The sequence below is a fragment of the Cololabis saira genome, chromosome 14 (assembly GCF_033807715.1).
Source record: "Cololabis saira isolate AMF1-May2022 chromosome 14, fColSai1.1, whole genome shotgun sequence".
Classification (NCBI taxonomy): domain Eukaryota; kingdom Metazoa; phylum Chordata; class Actinopteri; order Beloniformes; family Belonidae; genus Cololabis; species Cololabis saira.
Window position 1 is genome coordinate 16,028,941 of NC_084600.1, and position 20,180 is coordinate 16,049,120.

Genomic DNA, 20,180 nt, shown 5'->3' on the forward strand with positions numbered 1-20,180 from the left:
ACAAATAAATCTGTGTGGCATCAGCAGGGAAGCAGCAGAACTGCAGACCTTCTCGTAGACGGCACGATCGCTGTGCCACCGGGTCACTGTTTCCAACATGCAGCAGAGGAAGCGTCCGTAGCGGTGAGACTCGTTCTCTGTACAGCTCGCCACCGTGTAAATGATGGCTGAAAATACCTGCAGAGCGAATAAGTGCAGTGCTTAAAAAAAAAAGACCATGTAAAGTATAAAAAGTGATACATACAAGTTTTTACAATGAATATCTGATTCAAACAGGAAGTGTTCCATTTTAAATTACTGCTGCTGCACCTTTCAGAGAGGTTTTGACTCTATTCCACATTAAAACTTTCATTTTTCTTTCTAATGCTTGTAGGTAAATAAACCTTTAAGCATTTATGCATTTCCAATCAGTATTTTCATCGTAAGAGTTTAAGTATACGTTTCTTACCCTGTCATAGCACAAGAGGGTGCAAAAGTTGGGTGTCTTCTGCTGGTGAACCAGCTCCACAAAGCGGGCACAATAAACGGCATCGATGGAGGAGAAGATGCAGCGAGGGAACAAGCAGAGCTGCAAGAACTTGGTTATGGTCTCGTTCTTTGTGGATTCTGTGGTTGAGTATTAAAAGTTGAATTAATAACAGTCATCTGTTGAGCGTAAACAAAGTTAAAACGGAACAGACATATTTAAATTGAACGTTTCTGCTTTGTTTGCAAATCTTAGTTACATCATGTACCCAAAAACACTATCATGTAAAAAAAAAAAAAAAAAATATATATATATATATATATATATATATATATATTTATTAAGTCAGGGGGAATCAAACCTGCTCAAAACAGGTTTTGTATTTGAAGGAAACATGATTATGTTTGGTGAGAAAATTGACATCTTTCTAGAAAACTGCACAAAGCAGGATTTAGTGGTCACTTTTGTGTTAAAGTCACTTACTGGCCAACAACCAGTTGTCTTTCTCCAGCTTGAGACGGTGCAGCACTCTTTGGACATGCTCCATTTGCTTCTTCTCTTCCTCTTGCAGTTTTTCTTGGAGGGCAGTACAGCGTTCCTTCTCCTTCTTTTTCTTATTTAACGGCTTTTTTTTTTTTAAGAAGAAAACACATTTTACTTTTAACTTTCTTACTTTTACATACACAACTATTTTAACTATCATGTCCATATTGTTACACTAATCTCTATGACCTGTTCTTTGTGACCTGAATACACAGTTTTCAACAACAACAACAAAAGGAAATCAGTGAGCAAGGCTGCGTGACGATAGCTGGCAGCCGACTACTCACTATCTCAGGATTCTCCTCAATGGCCTTGATCTGAGTCTTGAGCTTGTTGACCTCTCGCTCGTAGGCAGAATGGGGCACGGCCAAGTCGTACATGGTGAGAGACCAGAACGTAGCATAGAACTGAGGGCGGAGGTCGTCCCAGACTCTGGGCGGATGGAGGGAGATCACCGCCTCGTGCACCGACGTCATCACCTGTTCGCAGGCTGATACATACTTGTGAGCTTTCTGCTGCTGCCGGTTGCCCTTTTCTGCTTTCTTCAGCTCATCATACTTAGACTGCAAGCAGATAACATACAAGCTAAAATGAATACGGTAATTCAAAAAAATTTTTTTTAAAGAGTACGTTTTCATCAACTTAGAACATCCCCTTGATCCTTATTGTAAAGTTTACTAGCATAATGTGCCCACTTTATTTATTAATTTTGGTCCAATGACAGGATTGAAAATAGGAATCAGAGCAGCCCAAATGCAGTCTGTAGGAAAAAGGCACTTCACTAACCAAAATCTGATGGGCGTACATCGGCCGAGATAGGAAGAAAGCAGCGTCGTGCGGAGTGTGAAACTGGTTACAAAGGACATCAATGGAGGGAACTCGCTTGATGTAATCTTCTGTGCTGAGATTTGAAGCCAAAAATCCGCCAAACTGCACCAGTGTGTCGTGACACTGCAAGAGGAATATGTTTTTATTGTGAAACATCCTACAAATATATCAGGATTTTGTATAAGAAGTGGGAGATCCAAAGACACTCCATTATTTACAAATCGGAGACTACATACCTGGTCGTAGAGGTGCCCGACAAGTTTGAGATGTTTCTCTCCACCCTCCAAGAACACCACACCATTCCTCTGTTGGGCCATGAGCAGACACAATGGCAGGGCCAGTTCGTGGTCCAGCAGTGCATCCTTGAGACGCTGAGATGACTTTTTAGTGTTTCTGATCTGGCCAAAATAACCACCCTGCAAAAGAAGTCACATTGATAATGAAACAGTCCCGGATGAAAACTGGATAAAAAGCAGGAACATCGACGTTGCTTGAAAGAGCTTCTACCTCGGCTTTGAGCTGTTCCCCTCCGGTCATGGCCTCCAACTGCTCTGAAGTCATCTCGTCTGTGATCTCAATGCCAGCCATTTTCTGCACCACTTCTTTCAGAATAAGCAGGTCGAAACTGAAATAAGAGGCATGACATTAACCCATTTTAGCCCGATCGGTCCAAAGAACAACAAAATGATTATTAGAAAAAGTGATGAAATGGGACAATGGTGTTTGTATTTTACTTTTGCTCAAAGTTTAGATCCTAATGTTCCCAAAATAAGACTGGACATGTATTTTAGTGCAACAATTGATGTTTAAAATGATGTCTACATGACATTTAAAATGTGGGAGAAGTGGAAAAGAAGTAGGGCTGAACTATTCACATTTTCGGTAACATCAGTGTATCATAACTGTGATTTTGTAAATCGTAAAGCGAGCGATTATGAGGTTGCTGCGAGAGATAGCAGAGCAGTCAACTGCATCAACTTTTCATGCTACGCTTTAATGGCCTCTGGCTCGACTGAACAGCCAGAAGCTGGATCAGCTGAAACGTCAGTCTCGAAGAGGAACGGCACATCAACGCTGTGGGATTATTTGGGTTTTTAAAAACAGAAGATGTTGCATAATGTCAGGTGTGCAGAGCACGCCATACTAACATTATAAAACTACAAAAACTTGTTTCAGCACTTAAAAAAAACAACAACCGTAGAGCCATGAATGACAGTTGTATGGCTAAAATGTCAAGCGCTAGTGCGCCAGACAAACCAAAATGCCAGAAATGTCTAATTTTAAAAACGGCATGGGGGAAAAAAAATAAATAAATCAGGCAATGTATGACTTGTTGGCTAAAGATGTGTCTGCAATCATGATATTGATAAATGGTACAGCAGGAGTTTAATTTGTCCGGGGCACATAGGCCGGTGCTGCATCATGAGACACAGATATTAGGCAATATATGTTTATTATGTTTTTCTGTTTTCAATAATTAAATGAATATTACACCATGAACCTACTTGAAGGTTATTTTCACATTGGGGTACTAAGAACTATCTACCGATCAGAGCTCTGATTAAAACGATCAATATTTAGAGCGCGATGCTGATTTACCTTTTTTTTTTTTTTTTTTTTTTTTAATTATTTCCTTCGAGTGAGCAGAGACGTCGCCACTCGTCAGTATCAATTCACAGATCGATAGTAAGAGGTTGGTAATTTACTTGACCTCAAGACCTTGAAAAGAGGTGCTTAAATGAGTAACATTGGATCTGTATTACCGTTCTTTACATCGTTTGGTGAGTTTAACCGCCCCACTTTTTAATGGAGCAGGATTGATCTCTGCTTACACAGAAGTTAGTTTCTGAATCCCCACGAAACTAAAAGGACTGTTCCGCTGCATAATATACCAAGATGCCTTAGACCAGGTACAGTGTATAATAAAAAAAAACAAAAAAACAAAAAAAAAAAAACAAACAATACTTAAACTGCTAAAACTGAGATTAAATTAACTCTGGGAAACGCTCAATTTGTTTTATTATTTGATTTGTGAAAACGTTAAATATCTAGACAAGAATTTTTTTATTAAAAATAACCAATTAATGCTTTCAAATGTGTATAACCTTCATTATCTTCATTTGTCAGTAATTTCATATTTAAAGTGTTATTTTATGTTTTGAGGTAGTAGATTCGTTGGCTGGTGGTGCTGAAGTGACCTGGTTACATTATTTTCCTAAACCGTACACCCCTAAAAAAACGTTTAAACAATCATAAATCAACTCAGGGCGCGACCATGTTTGTACTCCTATAAAAACGTGAAAAGCAACAAAGTCCAATGATACCAAACATTACAAGAACTACAAAACCCAGCTGACGTCAAATGCAAGTGTAACGATGTGAAAACGTTATGCTATGAGCAGCGAGAGGAAAGTAACTTGCGTCGTGAGGTTCTTGCTTCAGTGAGTTTTTGAGCGTTGGAGTGTGTTACGCCCCGTTTCCACTGAGTGGTTCAGTACGGTTTAGATGGTTTGGGTTTCCCCTGCAAGTCGGACCTCCGCGGCCCATGCTGGCGTCATAGTGGTGCAACGACAACAGAAGCAAAGCTACCATAGAGACGCTACTAAGAGCAACAATGGAGTTCTTCCAGTAGCTTGTTTTTGTTACGCTTGGCTTTTGGTACTTCGTATGTACGATCCATGCCATGTCGTTTGGGAGAAGATTGCAGGTGGTGGTGTTTACAAATGCTCGGGCTGGTTTTTTACTCAGAATCATTTGTTGATCATTTTTTTTATGTTGTTCTAAAAATAAGAAATGCTATCTAATTATATAGTATATGCATGAAAACACACAATATAGCAGGGCAATTTGTCTCGGTCTGATGTTGTTGTGGCTTGCATATATTTCATTCATTTCATAAATCCCCCAAACTTTTTATACAAAACGTAGTACTATGTTTCTGGCATTAGAAATAAATGATTATCAGTAATTTGAATATGTTTCTTTCAACATCTGTTGTCTGTTTTCATGCAACGGTGACCATGATGGAGATCACACCTATGCCTACATATCGTTCCCCGGTCACATTTAAAAACTGCCGTAGTTTGTGGAAGTTTAAAATATCTAAAGAACAACTGAACTGTTATTGTCAAAGTCGTCTATGGATCAAACTTCTTTTTTTTTTTGCTAAACTTGTCATAGTTTGGCTGTCGTCCTAAATAAATTAATACATCTGTTCATTGAATAGGTAGATTATATGGGATGTAGTCATTTGTTTTGATTGTTGAAATGCAAAAAATAAAAAAGCTGAGTGGTATGTTGTTGCATTAGATAGTTAATTTAAATTTATATTCATAGTAATGAAGCATGGGTTCCAATACCAACAACAAATTAGGACCCAGTTGTGTTTGAACCGAGTACATCCTTAAAACTAGTCTTTTTTTTTTTCTTAAACACAATGTCCTCACCTCTTCCCTGCTTTTAGTTGATTGGTGACATACTGCAGGAGACCGGCCAACTCAATCGGGTATTTTCTGAACACAGCTCCACACAGACTCGCCAGGCCTTGAAGAGAACAAAGCGGTTAAACTAGATGCTCATTAAAACCTCAAGCAGTTCCTCTCTTTTCGCATACATGACTGATGCGACTAATTGAAGCCACATACTCTGCAGCCATGAGGAGATGGTGGTGTCATCATGTTTCATCTTCTCCTTTTCTGGGTTGGCCAGAGCCTCAATGATACAATCTGAAGTTACAGTTAAGAGGGAGAACACGTTGGACTTGCAGCCCAATTCCTTCAGTAACACACAAACACACATTTAAGAGTGAAGGATACAGGCCAAGACATCATAGTTGAGGGATGTGAGGTATTTCAAGGAGTCCACCACTGGAACAATGAGGTTGTCGTACCACTGGATTTGAGACAGCATCTGAGGAAGAATGGGGCAGTGGTAACATAATTAAAGCTTTAGATGTTGTTCAACAAACATATTTATTTCAGCTTCGTATAAAATGTGTATAAATAGTTTAGGGGAGTTAAGTACAATTCAAATACATGTAACCAATACAGCATATTTACCCCCTACCCCTCCAGAAACAAAGGAATAGTCATTACAGTTTGGTCACATCATTCAAATAAAAATAAGACAAAAATGGTAATTAGATCAGAATATACTTACATAATCAAAGAGGATGGTGGGATTGCTGTGGCTCAGTTTGCCAATCTGTCTTCCAGATTGTTTCACATTCTCTTTGGTCAAACGTCTTGGGAGGGAAAGAGCGGGAAATAGATAGGAAATAATAAATCAAAGAGGATTTGAAAGTACCACAAGCAGAGGCCATCACTTCTGCAAACTTGACAGTAGTTGGGAAATACTTTCAGTCTCTGCTTAGAATTAAAGTAATCTGATTTTTATCAACGGCAGAACAGAATGAAAGTCACTACTCTTGACAGAAAAAAAACGTCCTCCTTTAAAATCATTATACTGTTTGATTTATCCATAAAATATAAAATAAATAAAATAAAAACATAAAATAAACTGTTCTTTGTTGTGTAAATGCAATGTGCGAATATTTGGGGGATAAAACACTAAAATAAATTAAAATAACAGCTATTTCTATCTCTGTGTAAGTGTTATGAAATCAAATGAGGTGGATGCTTTAGTAAAAGAGAACACAAAAACTAAATAAGCAAACATCACCTGGTTTAGATAAAATAAAAAAACTATATCTACATTGAACAAACACTGAATTTATCAACCAAAGAATTTCAATTACAAACAGTGGAAGAATTATAAAACCCTAAAATTCATGGATGGGAGTTCCTCATGTCTGAATTTTTCCTTTCCAAATACAGCTAGATAAATTACAGACCAAAAACAAAAAATAATAAAGTCAAATAAAATAGAACCTTATCAATTGGGAAAATCAATTACGCCACACTTAAATGAGAAGCACAAACAACTGATTATTTATACTTGGATTGTACATGTTGTAAAGATCAACGAAAGAACTGAAAATACGTTTACAGTACACTGCACAACTGACTTACTTCATAATATATTTCGCCCTTTCCACAGTCTGCGCTTTGACTTTAACCAACAGCGGATGGCTGGAATACGTCTCGTTCTTCCACTGCCCATATAACCGATACCTGATTAGAGGAAGGACTGTAAGCAGCAGCAGTCATATAGCATGTAAAAACATCCACACAATGTCCATTGTAGCTGATTAAAAAGACAACAGGAGTAACGTTATAACTATAGATTAATGGCAGACTACAAAGAAGCCATTGAATCAAACATGCTGGAGCGGTCCATGAATGTTAAAATGTCCACATTCTGACAGGAATTTGGTTGGACTGCTGCCATCGCCTAAGTGGCAGTGTGAATCTTTCATTTGCTTTACTTCTGAAAATGTACAAAGGTGGATATATTGGGAAGAATTGTTTAAAAAGCCTTTTATATGAATCTATAAATTCAATATACTGTACAAGAAACTGACATCAGCAGGGTTTAGTGGACCATACAGTAATCTGATGCAACACCTAAGACCTTATTTTGCACCAAGGAACCTGTATCATTACCTGTGGCACAGTGTGCAGCATAAACATCATGAACAAAACCTTTTTACACATTTTTCTTCAGTGGCACTCAAAAAAAATAAAACATTGAAAAATGAAAGGCTCTAAAAATAAAATTCATGCACTGCCTGGGAGTAGTACGACATTCACGTTCACGACTCTATCACTCTTTTCCCTCTGCAAGCAGGATTTCAAAGCAAACCCAGTCTGACGTGCATGCCAATCTTTCCTCACTAATTAGTAAACAACATCACAGGCTGATGCCTGCCTGAGGTTTCACGATCTGATAACTTAATTACACATCAGCTCAAACAGTCAGTGAAATGAGAGCTGGAGTCAGTGTGTGTGTTCACCTGTGCTGGTAGGGAAAGAGCTTGAAGAGACCCCACAGCTCCTCAGACATGCAAGCATTGCACTCCATCAGAGAGAGAGATGGGAGTAGCACCTGGTCTGCAATGCTCAGGAAACAGCTCAACAATATTTCCTGCAACAACATCACAAACATTAATACGGTTCTCAAAAACTCACATTCAACAAAATTCATTTGCCAGGGCCACTAAAGCAATGCCGTTTTCACACTCGCACAGTTTTTAATTACAGTAGTGCTACATTAAGGAGGACATTTAGTGTCATACATACCATCTTGTCTTTGACCTCAGGTCTGGCATCACTTTGGTACTGAGACGAAGAAGAAAACAAAGATATATAAGTCAAAATAAAACTGAGGCAGGGCCGCAGGTGTCTTTATATGGGGGGGGGGGTTCTGTACCTCTTTCATGAAGGCCTTGCCCAGACGCACGATCTTGGCAATGAGGATAGGGTCATGGGAGAGATGTGGGCCCAAGTAGGAGAGCATACTGAATGTGTCCTTCCGCAGGTCCTCAAAAGTCTCTGCAGGTCGAGGAGCCCGTTTGTTCCTCAGCGGATTTATCACGCAGCCCCGTGCGCCTTTGGGTACGCCAGTTCTGCAACAGAGTACATCACGTCAGAACTTGTTTTAATCTCTTTCTTTCTCTTAATTTGTCGTCTCCCTTTTATTTGTTGCAGTTCTGTGTGTGTTTAGTGAATACACTACAGAGTGAGCAATAAGTCACGTGGAAATCATCACCTTCTGTATAGAGGCTCCACAGTGAGGTGCACGAGCCGGCAGAGCGCCAGTGCAATGGCCTTGTGAGAAGTAGAATAAAAGGAAGGCATCTGGTCCATAATACTCTGGGCGTGGTGCCAGTCTCCAATCCTAAGTAGTGCTTCCAAAAGACCAAGCTTTTGGTTATCAGGTGGCTGTTGGAACAAAAGGAAAAAAGAAAGTAATTAAGAGCATACCTGTGGCTAGAGCCATGAACGAGTCCTTCCACACCCCGAAGCAATCTGCTAAAAGTGTTCCCGGCTACAGATTCCTACAATGTCGGAGCCTGGGAACATTTTACTCTGGAACTACCTTTTTTTTTTTTTCCTTTTAAAATAAATGACTAACCAAAAGTTTAAAGATTTCAAAATGATAATTCATTTATCATATTATTAACCTTAAAATCATCCTTCATGTAAATATGAATTCGGGAGATAAAAATGTTGGACTTGTACATTTTTATAATCATCCCAGATTTGCCAGACTTCATTTTAAAGCAATATCACTTGCAAATGTCTCGTCTTCATAATCAATCCAGACTGACAGTAACTTTTGTGAACAAGTTCAGATTTAAATGCAACAAAAATGAGAGAAAATGCTTCATTACCTTTTCATTCTTCTCTTCTTCCTTTTCCTTCTCCTTATCCCTGTCTTCGTTTTTTTCTGAGGGCAACACAACCATGACCAGCTTTCGAGCGATTTGTTTGGCCTCTGAGATCTCGCGCTTGTATTCCTCTACAATAGTGACATCCAGTGGCATAAGCTGGAACAAGAGAGAGGCCATAAGCATAAGAACTCCAGTCAGCAGGCCGAGTATGTTATTTAGTTTCATATTTGATGAAGAAAATTTAGGTCAAATTTGATCACATCAATAATACATAAAAAATAATTCCAGCAACTTTAACATGGTTGCCATTAGTTCTGAATTTTCACAGGAAAACCTACGACTTTGACAGACACAAACTAGGAACCAGCGATGCAAATATTAAACGTAATAATCAAGTAATTTGACAGTCAGCTAAACTTTCAGAGTCTTTTCTTACATGAACATAAAGATCCTCCAACTCTATCAGGTTATGGTGAAGCAAAGCAGCAGCAACGTGGTAAAGAGACTTGGGGGTCTCCTCATTGGGCTCCTGAGTAAAGGCACAAGGAAAAAAATCGGTTCATTATTGTGGAATACACAAATAATAGATGAAAGATACCCTTAAGATCATTTTATTATTGGACAGTCTGGCTGCTACCACATTAACTGAGCATTGCTGGTACTCTCACCTGGTAGAACTTGAACTTGAAGCCGAGTATATGGCAAAGGGTGAGCGGCTCACACATATAGGACTTGATGAGGGACAGGAAAAACTCATCTTGGTCAGAGCGACTTTCATACACCTCCAAAATTATGTCTAAAACACGATTAGGATCCAAATTGAAGCAGCCTACATGCAAAAGAAATAGAAATATAAAAGCAGGTGGGGATTAAAGAAAAAGACAAAAAAAAAAACAGTTCAAAACTATTATTGCGCAACGACAGGGAAAGATTCAAAAACACAAACCCCAACAAAAACCAATGAAAAAAAAAAAAAACCTAGTGACTTAATCTCTGGTTAATAAGAAGAGTTTATTACATATTCTGTATAATAATTACAAGCATTCTGTGTCACTGATTAAACAAAAAAACCCTTTTCATTCCTTTCATTTTTGATACTTGCTTAACTCTATGCTGAAGCAGACCCCGTGAGCGCTCTGTCCCAACTCACTACAGGTGAAAGTCATGGGTGCACCCTGGACGGGTCACCAGTCACATATAGACAAATAACCACTCACTACGCTCACACCTCAGACAATTTATCATCAATCAACCTAATAGATGTTTTGGACTGTGGGAGGAAGCCAGAGTGTCGTAGAAAACCCACGCAAGCCGAAGGAAAACATGCAAACGCTACCAGGCCCGGGATTTGAAGCAGGAACCTTCTACAATTTAGTCACCCATGATCTAACAAGTTGCTAGTGAGATGAAGTCAAAAGAGTTGCTATCCATGCACTCTCCTTGTATAGGCTTCTGATTGATTTAATGGATTACTGTCAATTCCAAACAAAAACACCCCCCAGTTATCACTACAAATGAAAAAAGGGCTTGTTAGGTACCTATGAGGGACTTTATGCTCTCCAGCACAATGTGGCTGGTGATGTTGCCTGACAGGTCTTGGCCAAGTTCAGTGATTAATTTGCCATAGCCTTCATTCTCCTCCCGTAGCAAGTTAAACTTCTGCTGCTTGTAACTGAAAAGACCAAAAAAAAAAAAAGAAGTTACATAAGTGCATCATGAAGCACAAGAAGTTGGATGAAACCTTTTTCATAATTGTTACTTCTACTTACAATAGCTTAGTCTTGATTTTTACAATCTTCTGATTAAACTGATGGGCTTGTTTGATGAGGCCAAGTGATTCTAGGGTTTCCGGATCCAACCTCTCTTTCAGGATAGCCTCTGATACAAAGTACTGATAGAAGAAGACATAAGCAGAAAGTTAAATCACTTTATCACTTCATTACATACACAATCAATAGGACATTTATGACACCAAGAGACTAAAATATAATTTAATCCAAAATGAGCAATTTCTTCTACATAAAAAGGTGAAACTCAGTGTGTCAAGACATTTAAATATCTCACATGGCCGTGCTGCAGCAGTTCATTTTAGAAAAAATACAATGCCAAACAAGCTATTTCTTAACAGTAAGACTCTTCAGGCAGCCTATGTATTGTATATTACTTTAACCCCAGACTGGGAGAATAGTTAATGTTAAAAACAAGTTAAACAAAAACCTACTGTGATTCTTATCATAGTTAGACTTTTATTGAACTGAAAAAAGTAGGAACTAATTTTATTTAATGATGTGTTTTAAATATCATTTAGTTTGTGAAAATATGCTCATTACTGAATTTAAGGCCAGCAACCAATCGCTGAAATACCGAATTTAGTGCTATTTCAGTCAAGAGTCAAAATGTGACATTAATAAGCAGAATTTAACTGTGTTGCTGATACTTGAGGTCTCACAGCCTCACAAGGCAGAGTTTGCATCAGCTGTGGCAGTTAATTAGGATCTCAGAAATCCTTCCACACCATCAGAGCAGGAGCTATAATCTCCGAGAGAATTACTGCCTGATATGGCTAATGCAATACCCAGGAGAAACAAACAAACAAACAACAGACATCCAAAGAGGGATCTTGTCTGCCAAAGTTAATCCCTTGACCTTCTCTAAATCTTTTTATTTTTACTAACACTTTACACTTAAAGAGATGCCTTTCAGAAACAAGCACAAGACTATTTCCTTTCTTTTTTAAGGCTCCCATCCTCTGCAAAATGTTATTGTATTGATATATAGTTGAACTATTTGTTTTTCTTTTGTGAGTTCACTATTTCTGTACAACTGGAGATGTTACAATGACAATTTTAAGTAAGCTGTACTTGAACAATAACCCACATTTTTTTATTTTTCTTTATAAAAATCGGCTGTAAAAAGATAATTAGATGTTAAATGAGATCTTACCAAACATGCTCCCACCAACTGAGTGTAATGGTCACGCTTGTTTTTTTCTTCCAGTGCACTAGTCTCTAAATCTGTTAAAAAGCAGACAAAAAATGACAAATAAACACACATTCCAAGTTTCTCCACCCCTTAGTAATATTAGATTTTATGACAGTCATTTAGAAAACTAAAATGTACCTAGTATACTAAACACATCTGCTAAAATTGATGGCATGTCTTCTCTGAGTTCCTGAAAAAAAAACAAAGAGATAAGAGAGTTAAAGTTGGGCAACAAACCTTTTGGCAGGTTCACATTTACCGTTAAGAACTCAGTCCCACTCTCAAGCAAATTAAGCTGTTTTTTGTCTGTTTGTTTTTAGGCCATACTTGCAAAAGGGTCTTGGTTTCCAATCAAATATGTCTCAGTAATTAAAAACATAAAATCACACTTTTTAACACAACATTTAGTAGAAGTATAATTGTGAGTGGGCCCAATAATTCACCATTAGTAACATAAGTTTTGAAACCACCATATGTCTGAACAAATGCCACTGAAAAGAGAGATGCCACAACTGAATGTTAACAAGGAATACAATATTCAAATGTACACCTTCTTCTAACTGATTTACATAATAGATCATCAAGTAACACAAATGAAAACATTTGTACCATCATGTCCCCAAGGACGCTGGCAACGAGATCCAACTTCAGGTTTCCCTGTACAACCTGCCAGCAGAGCTCATATAGGGCGGCCTGTATGTCTGCAGACATAAACAAACAAGCAAACAATTAAAACAATAGTTTTCAAAACATTTTCACATCTAAACAAAAGGATATATCTGAACAAGTGAAAATAATTCATCCACTTTTATTAAGTATTTAGTTGAGGCAGATGGAAATATTACAAGCTTTGAATGTAATCCTCTCTTTGTCACACTCAGCTTGCAAAGCAAACATATTCCACAGCCATACAACCCTTCTACCAGTGTGTCACAACAAAACCAAATTTTCTACATTCAGCTGTCTAAGCATTACAAAACAATTTAACTTACTTATATTGATCCAAATTTGGAAGATAATTAAAAAAAAACCTTATAAATATATCTGTTAAAAAAAATTATGTAATTCTAAAGATAGGCAAGTGCTTACACGAGTTGATAAACACACAAAAGTCATGTTGAACTTACCTCTAATTTCACTTCCATGATCAGTTTTCTCTGTAAGGTCTTTGCAGAGTTGCACACTATGAAGTAAAAAGAAGAGAAAAAAAAAACCCAATTCAATTAATCTACCAAAACACGACAGTCAAAACCTAATGTGAAGGTATATCAAGGTTGCATGGTGAGATCTGAAAACCTATTTTGTCTGTTGTTTTTGCTTTCTCAGGGCTCCAGACTGCGACCAAATGCTCGCATTTTGCGACCAAAATTTGAGTATGTGCGACTGAATTTCATGTCCACTCGCACACGTGCGACCAGTAAATTTGCCAGGATTTTTTTCTGCCTCGAGGAATTGTTTAATTTATCTATTTTTTTTTTTTTTTTTTTTCCGTTTAATTTCACCAGCTCAAAGCAGGTATTACGCCCGGACTACATTTAATGCGACAACGCGCTGCCGCTGCGCACTTAAAGTTAGAAGAAAGAGATGGCGGGTATGTTTTATGGTTTTAGTAACATGGTAACACAGGCAATGAGTCTGCAATGGCCCAGACGGGAGACACATGTAGCTCAGTGCTTAACTTTTATTTTTAATCCACTCTATATTCTTCTGGTTGTTCTCAGATATGTTCCCCTAAAGCCTGAATTATGGTTCCGCCTTAAATCGACGCAGAGCCTACGCCGTAGCCTACGGCGTAGGCTCTGCGTTGTTGTAACGCGGAACCATAAATCAGCCTTCACCCGGTACATACATAGGTTCCTCTAAACATCTGTCCCCGCTACAGTTTTAACTAAAAGAAAATGTGCTCCAATACAGCAGGTCTCATAATTTTATTTTGAACACTGCCAAAACTCTAACTTAAAACGTAACTAGAACTTAAAATTTGCTTGACACAAATGAAAGTAAAATTTTAACACGTGGGAAAAACACCTAACCTTTTAAGTGATGTGTGTTATCAGGTGTAATGGCATTTTTAGGTTAGAAATAAGAATATTTCTTGGTAAGATCCTTAGTTATTTGAGTGAAGGCATGCATGTTCAAGCATGGTTCAGTTCAGGTAAAAGGTCTAGGAGGCCCAATTACATGGGCTGGCCCTCTGACCCTTCTTGTGGAACCCAGGAGGAGCTGCTTTAACTAAAGACACAAGTAGGGAAATGTTATTGGCCAGTACCCCCAATATTTGTACATTTGTTAAGTACTGTGTTTAACAGTTAAATTCATGGCTGAAAGGTTACTAAGCACTTTGTTACCAAGCACTTTTTTATCATGTGAATGTATGTTTTTTTTATATATAATGACAGCAATGGTGCTGTCAGTTTACTTTATGTTGCGGCATCTTTAAAAGTGCACAATAAAATGTAACACTGCATTTGAAACAGCACATTGTGGTAATTCATTAATCTATTATGAAATACGTATTACTAATACACTGAAATGTAGTAGAAATGTAAAAATTTGGTTAGCGTGTCGATAAACGATGTGTGCTCCTAAAATTTCTGATTGTGCCCCTAAAAACTTTCAGTTCGGGGCTACTGTGCTCCTAGTGAAAAAAGTTAGTCTGGAGCCCTGAATTTCTTTTGTTGCTGCTTGGTTGGCTTTTGTTTAAATAATTTGCTAAAAATTTGATGAAAATAATAAAATTCGATGGAGAAAGGCAGTAATGATTGCCTTGTACACGAAAAGAGAAACTAATGCTTACTAGAAGATCGATAAAGTTTATCTTGTTTTTGCACCGCTAAAAACAAGATAATCCAGATCCATAAACTGAACTGTTGAAATGCACGAATCACGCTCAAAGTCCTGCACACTGCAAACCACATTTGGAAGTGAGCTGGTGCAGTTCATACAAAATTATAATGTACAAGGGCAAGAAACCTCAAACTGTTTTTCAGTGACTGCATGAAATGTGCATGATTTAAGGAGGTTAGCATTTGCATAAAATCACAATTCTGATTGTTAGCATGTGCAGGGTGCCTGAATGCAAAATAGACCCTCGGTGTGAGTAGCATCCTCACAATATGGACCCTAATAAACCAAATTACCTTCAATTAAAGAGTGAACATGGTACAGAACATGGTAGATGGGTTGAATCAAAGACAGAAATCAAAGACCTGCTGATTGGCAGCTCAACTGACCCTAAAAAGAATCACCTAAGACAAAAATGTGGACCTCTTTGAGCTTTGATACAGATTATATTTGATGTTATGCACACAAATCCTTGAGTTAGTTTTCAATTGGCATTTGGCAGGAAACTACACCATCAAAGAGAGCAAGTGTAGGGACACACACGAAGTTCTAGGACATTATGAGGATGATGGAGCCAGATTTGAGTAATTAAATAACCAAGTTTGGAGAGAATAAAGACTTAAAAGCCAAGTACTTTAGTAACACCACAAAAGTCTTGGTTCAAAGCAGCTGCCATCACCCAGAGATAACATAAGTTTAATGTTCATTTAATGTTCAGTTGTTGAACAATATAACCTGCAGCATGATGCATCATGGAAAATTCAGAATTGGCAGGGAAACCAAAACACAACAAAAACAAAACTGACATCTGTCACTTGTATAATATCAAGGCTCGGCGCACACCGTACGGTGCGCGTCGCCACGTAACCTACGCCGTGGGCTCTGCGTTTAATGCAGAACCATAATTCAGGCTTTAAACCGTGTCCCGTGCGATGCGAGCGAGCATCAGCGACAAAATCAATTCCATTGCTTTATTTTCTATTGGACTGTCCTAACTGGCCGCAGCAACGCAGCGCGCCGTTTTGAGCTGAATATTTGTCGGACGCCCTGCTTTTATTTTCTTCCTGTCGCTCGCGTTGAAAGCCAGTTGAAAGCGCTGTAGGAAACAGTCATGGATGAGGAACAGCTGATCCAGTTAGTTGAAATGAGAAGTTATCTCTATGATACCTCCTCATTTCACTACAAAAACCTCAATAAAGTGGCAGCTGGCTGGAGGGAGATGGACAGAGAGCATCCAATGTCACGCAGTGCGATGCGATAGTCGGCGCTCGCATGCAGAAGGCTGGATTAGGACACGGTTTTATAGTTGTGGGCGTGGTTTCCATTTTGGTTACGTAACGAAAATGCGCAAATCTGAACGGTTTGTAGAAGCCACGTCACACTGGATGGCTCATCCGGGCGGCTGTACAGACACTGCAGAATTTGGTTGCTTCCTCCTTCTCTGAGTTGGCAGGCTGAGGGGAGACCACTTTATATATGTTAAAGCAAGATAAAACGTGTTTTTTATAATAGGTCCCCTTTAAATAAATATTCATTCCCATCAACATTGCACGTTATTTAATTTAATGATATTTTACCTTTTTTGGTTTGAAGAAGCCTTCTGCTGCAGAGGGAAGGCCTAAGCTTACCATTTTTATTTTTACATATTTGAACTGAATTCAAACTCAAATTGATCAACTCATTCATTCATTTAGGGTTTGCTAGAGCCTATCCTAGTGCACTACAGGCAAAAGGGAGGAGTAAACCCTGGACAGGTTTCTAGTCCATCACAGGGCCACGTATATAGACAAACAACCATACATGCTCACACTTGGCAATTTTGAATCATCAATCAACCTAATATACATGTTTTGTGACTGTGGGAGGAAACTCAAGTACCCTGAGAAAGCCCAAGCAAGCACGAGGAGAACATGCAAACCCCATGCAGAGAGACTCCTCCTGGGCTCAGGAGTCAACCCAGGAACCTTCATGCTGGGAGGCAACAACTACAAAGCCACTGTGCTATAATAACTCTATAACCCCTATAAATATTTTAATGCCTTGAGGCTTACCGCTACGTTTTCTGCACAGCAGACTTGAACAGATGCTGGAATTAGTACTATTAGAGGTAAGACATTTTAAAATGGTTTTAAAACTGCAAATCAACTTTGAACTGCAATCTCACCGCAGCTCTGCTTTAGAAATTATGCAATACATTCAACTTTTTAATAATTTTTCATTTTATTTTTTTACTGTACAATGAGCAATAATAACCGGAGTCAAATTCCCTGTCTGGTATGTTCATATACTTGGCCAATAAAACCTGATTCCTTATCCCTGAAAAGACCCGTATAATGACGTTTTCTCAAAAGCTGACAACTTCCTGATTATTTAATTACATTTCTGTGACATGCTATGCCCAAAACAACAGTGATTGAGTAAAATAGCCCTTTATGCTTGTACTCAACGCAAACAGGTTAGATGGGGGTGGCGGGGGTTAAACCACTGCACAATAGCAGTACTCTCCTTGAACAGCTCAGAAAACTTTCAGACCTCAGCCGCCCAGAACAAAGTGACACGGTGGTGTTTCTGTGTTTGAGTTGGTGGTCACATCATAGACCAAAATATATGTTCACATTGTTTTTTTTTGTTTTAATATGTTTTTATTGATATTTCTTCTACAAATCTTTTTGCAGCCATCCAGCACATGCATATGGTACATATGCTATCAGATACGAGCTTAAGCTTGTACAGCAGGGAGCTTGAGCTCATCCACCTCACTCACCTACATACTCACTCCAGTTTTGGGGGACAGATAATCACAGTACCGGTAGCCTAGTCTTGATTCAGTCTCAGAGACCTGAAATGGTTGCTGTTTGTGTCTCTGCCTGTTCTCGTGTCTCTTTGTTTGTTTGTTTTCTCTATTACAGATTTCAAAGGCTTGTGTGCCCGTTGTGCGTTTCCCTGTGTTTCTTTAATTTCAGACTAGCAGTAGATGCCGCCCCTCACATATGTTTATATTAAGTATAAAAAAAAAAAAAAAAAAACATTTTATGTTATATATATTAAATTGATTATATATATGTATATGTATGTATATATATATATATATATATATATATATATATATATATATATGCTTTAGGTTTTTACCAAACTTGGTATTAACCATTAATGCAGACAAAAGAAAACAATGCTTTGAAACTGGGGTCCAGTTTGCTAAAATAACCTCTTAATTTGCGTATACCTTTAGCTCAAGTTGAGGAAAGACGTCTAAATCTAAATATATCGAAGCAAAAACAAACATATTCTTACTATTTACATGGGGGAAAGTTATTAAACACCCACATATGTTTTTATTAATTATTTAAAAAAAAAGAACTATTATATGTTATATATTAAAATGCATATATATGCTTTAGGTTTTTACCAAACTGTTAAATAAACCATAAATAAGCAATTTTGTATTAAATTTGTTTTGCTTTTATATAGCATCATTGTTCGTGAGATTAAAATGATATGTTTTGCCAATAGCACAATTTATCCCGGCGTATTTTCTCTAGGCACAACTTACCAGGGGGCAATTTGTGCCACAAAACTGCTTTAAAAAAAAAGAAGCTATATTTCTCATACAGTTTACTTTAGACTCAACGTGATTGTTCCCAGAGATGCACAACATCCTAAACTACATGTACCAATTTTAGTTGGAGGCTTTGCTGTAATCCCCTTTCTTTAAAAGGCACTTAAAGTAAAAAAAAAATGGCACTACTTAGCCCACTCTCACCTGTATGTTATATATTAAATTGATTATATATCAAAATGCATATATATGCTTTAGGTTTTGACCAAACTTGGTATTAACCATTAATATATAAGCAGTTGAGGAAAGACGTCTAAATCTAAATATATCGAAGCAAAGAAACATATTCGTACTATTTACATGGGGGATTAAGTTATTAAACACCCACATATGTTTATATTAATTATATTTGAAAAAAAACATGTTATCTATTAAATTGATCATATATTAAAAATCATATATATGCTTTAGGTTTTGACTAAACTTGGTATTAATCATGAATTCAATTCACACTTTATTAAAGACACATCTCGAGAAGAGGTCCAGTATATATAATAATAATAATAATAATAATAATAATAATATATAAGCAGACAAAAAACAACAACAAAGCTTTGAAACTGGGGTCCAGTTTGCTAAAATAACCTCTTAACTTGCGTATACCTTTAGCTCAAGTTGAGGAAAGACGTCTAAATCTAAATATATCGAAGCAAGGAAACATATTGTTACTATTTCCATAAGTAAATTAATTAAACGCACTAATTCCATGTGTTAATTGTTTATTCGTAAAGGTTTGTGACATGTGTTAATAGCGCGGGTTCCCTCCACATTCACATTTTTTTTTTTGTTTTAACTCTCCCTAAAAGGTTATATTTCGACATAAATGTAACGGTAGATAGTTTTATTAGATGCATGTGAGAGATTTAACCGGTTAAAACATGTTCTTGTGCGACATCTGGAGCCGCTAGACGTGGTTTTAACAGCTTAGCTGCAACGTGTTTACAAACGAACCCCCCGCTCAAAATAGCCAGCTTTCTTTACTTCATTACAGCCCCATCGATAATACCCGACGTCAAACTTCACTTATATCGCATGAATACATTTCTACAACGTGTTTACGTTTATGAGCAGTTGTGGTGAAGCTAAAAGCTAACAGCGCTGGCCTGCAGTGCTAGCCGAGAAAAACGGTTTATTTATATCAGTGGTTGGACAAATGTGACCTTTAGGAACGCAATGCACTTGGATTTTACTCACAACTCGTGTTTTCCTGATTTTTCCCAGTTTTTGATCCATTCAGCAGGGATAATAAGTGTCGCCATCTTCCATACACACACAGGGTCAAATGGTTAGCCGCCGCTGCTAACCTGCTAGCGCCGCGTTGCATGATGGGATTGCTCGCGCTGCGTTTACGTGCATTACAATCCTTTAGTATTGTCTAGTTCTTTATGTTTTTCAGATAAATAAACTACTCAAATTCTCACTTTAACACAGTAAATTCCTCTAGTATCAATCTAGTTCTTTATTCATGTTTTTCAGATAAATAAACTACTCAATTTCTCACTTTAACACAGTATACTCCTTTAGTATCAATCTAGTTCTTTATGTTTTTCAGATAGATAAACTACTCAAATTATCACTTCAACACAGTTAACTAGTAAAGTGTC

The 20,180-nt window shown here is 37.7% G+C and overlaps 1 protein-coding gene across 2 annotated transcripts in view; it reads right to left on the reverse strand.

The window, feature by feature from the left end:
- thoc2 (THO complex 2) overlaps positions 1–19,886 on the reverse strand; it is a 32,817-nt gene extending 12,931 nt beyond the window's left edge. For both annotated transcript variants that reach the window (XM_061739928.1, XM_061739927.1), the window contains exons 1-26: positions 19,771–19,886; positions 13,241–13,296; positions 12,723–12,814; positions 12,252–12,303; positions 12,075–12,145; positions 10,901–11,022; positions 10,670–10,803; positions 9,800–9,960; positions 9,568–9,660; positions 9,132–9,287; positions 8,507–8,679; positions 8,168–8,363; positions 8,038–8,076; positions 7,752–7,882; positions 6,868–6,969; positions 5,996–6,080; positions 5,653–5,746; positions 5,482–5,562; positions 5,284–5,380; positions 2,345–2,462; positions 2,074–2,253; positions 1,796–1,960; positions 1,297–1,572; positions 950–1,091; positions 449–606; positions 49–177 (exon numbers count right to left, since the gene is read on the reverse strand). In XM_061739928.1, coding sequence (XP_061595912.1) covers positions 49–177; positions 449–606; positions 950–1,091; positions 1,297–1,572; positions 1,796–1,960; positions 2,074–2,253; positions 2,345–2,462; positions 5,284–5,380; positions 5,482–5,562; positions 5,653–5,746; positions 5,996–6,080; positions 6,868–6,969; positions 7,752–7,882; positions 8,038–8,076; positions 8,168–8,363; positions 8,507–8,679; positions 9,132–9,287; positions 9,568–9,660; positions 9,800–9,960; positions 10,670–10,803; positions 10,901–11,022; positions 12,075–12,145; positions 12,252–12,303; positions 12,723–12,814; positions 13,241–13,296; positions 19,771–19,835 — 3,168 coding nt within the window. In that variant the 5' untranslated portion in view covers positions 19,836–19,886. The remainder of the gene's footprint in view (positions 1–48; positions 178–448; positions 607–949; positions 1,092–1,296; positions 1,573–1,795; positions 1,961–2,073; positions 2,254–2,344; positions 2,463–5,283; positions 5,381–5,481; positions 5,563–5,652; positions 5,747–5,995; positions 6,081–6,867; positions 6,970–7,751; positions 7,883–8,037; positions 8,077–8,167; positions 8,364–8,506; positions 8,680–9,131; positions 9,288–9,567; positions 9,661–9,799; positions 9,961–10,669; positions 10,804–10,900; positions 11,023–12,074; positions 12,146–12,251; positions 12,304–12,722; positions 12,815–13,240; positions 13,297–19,770) is intronic.
- Between the last annotated feature and the right edge of the window lie 294 nt (positions 19,887–20,180).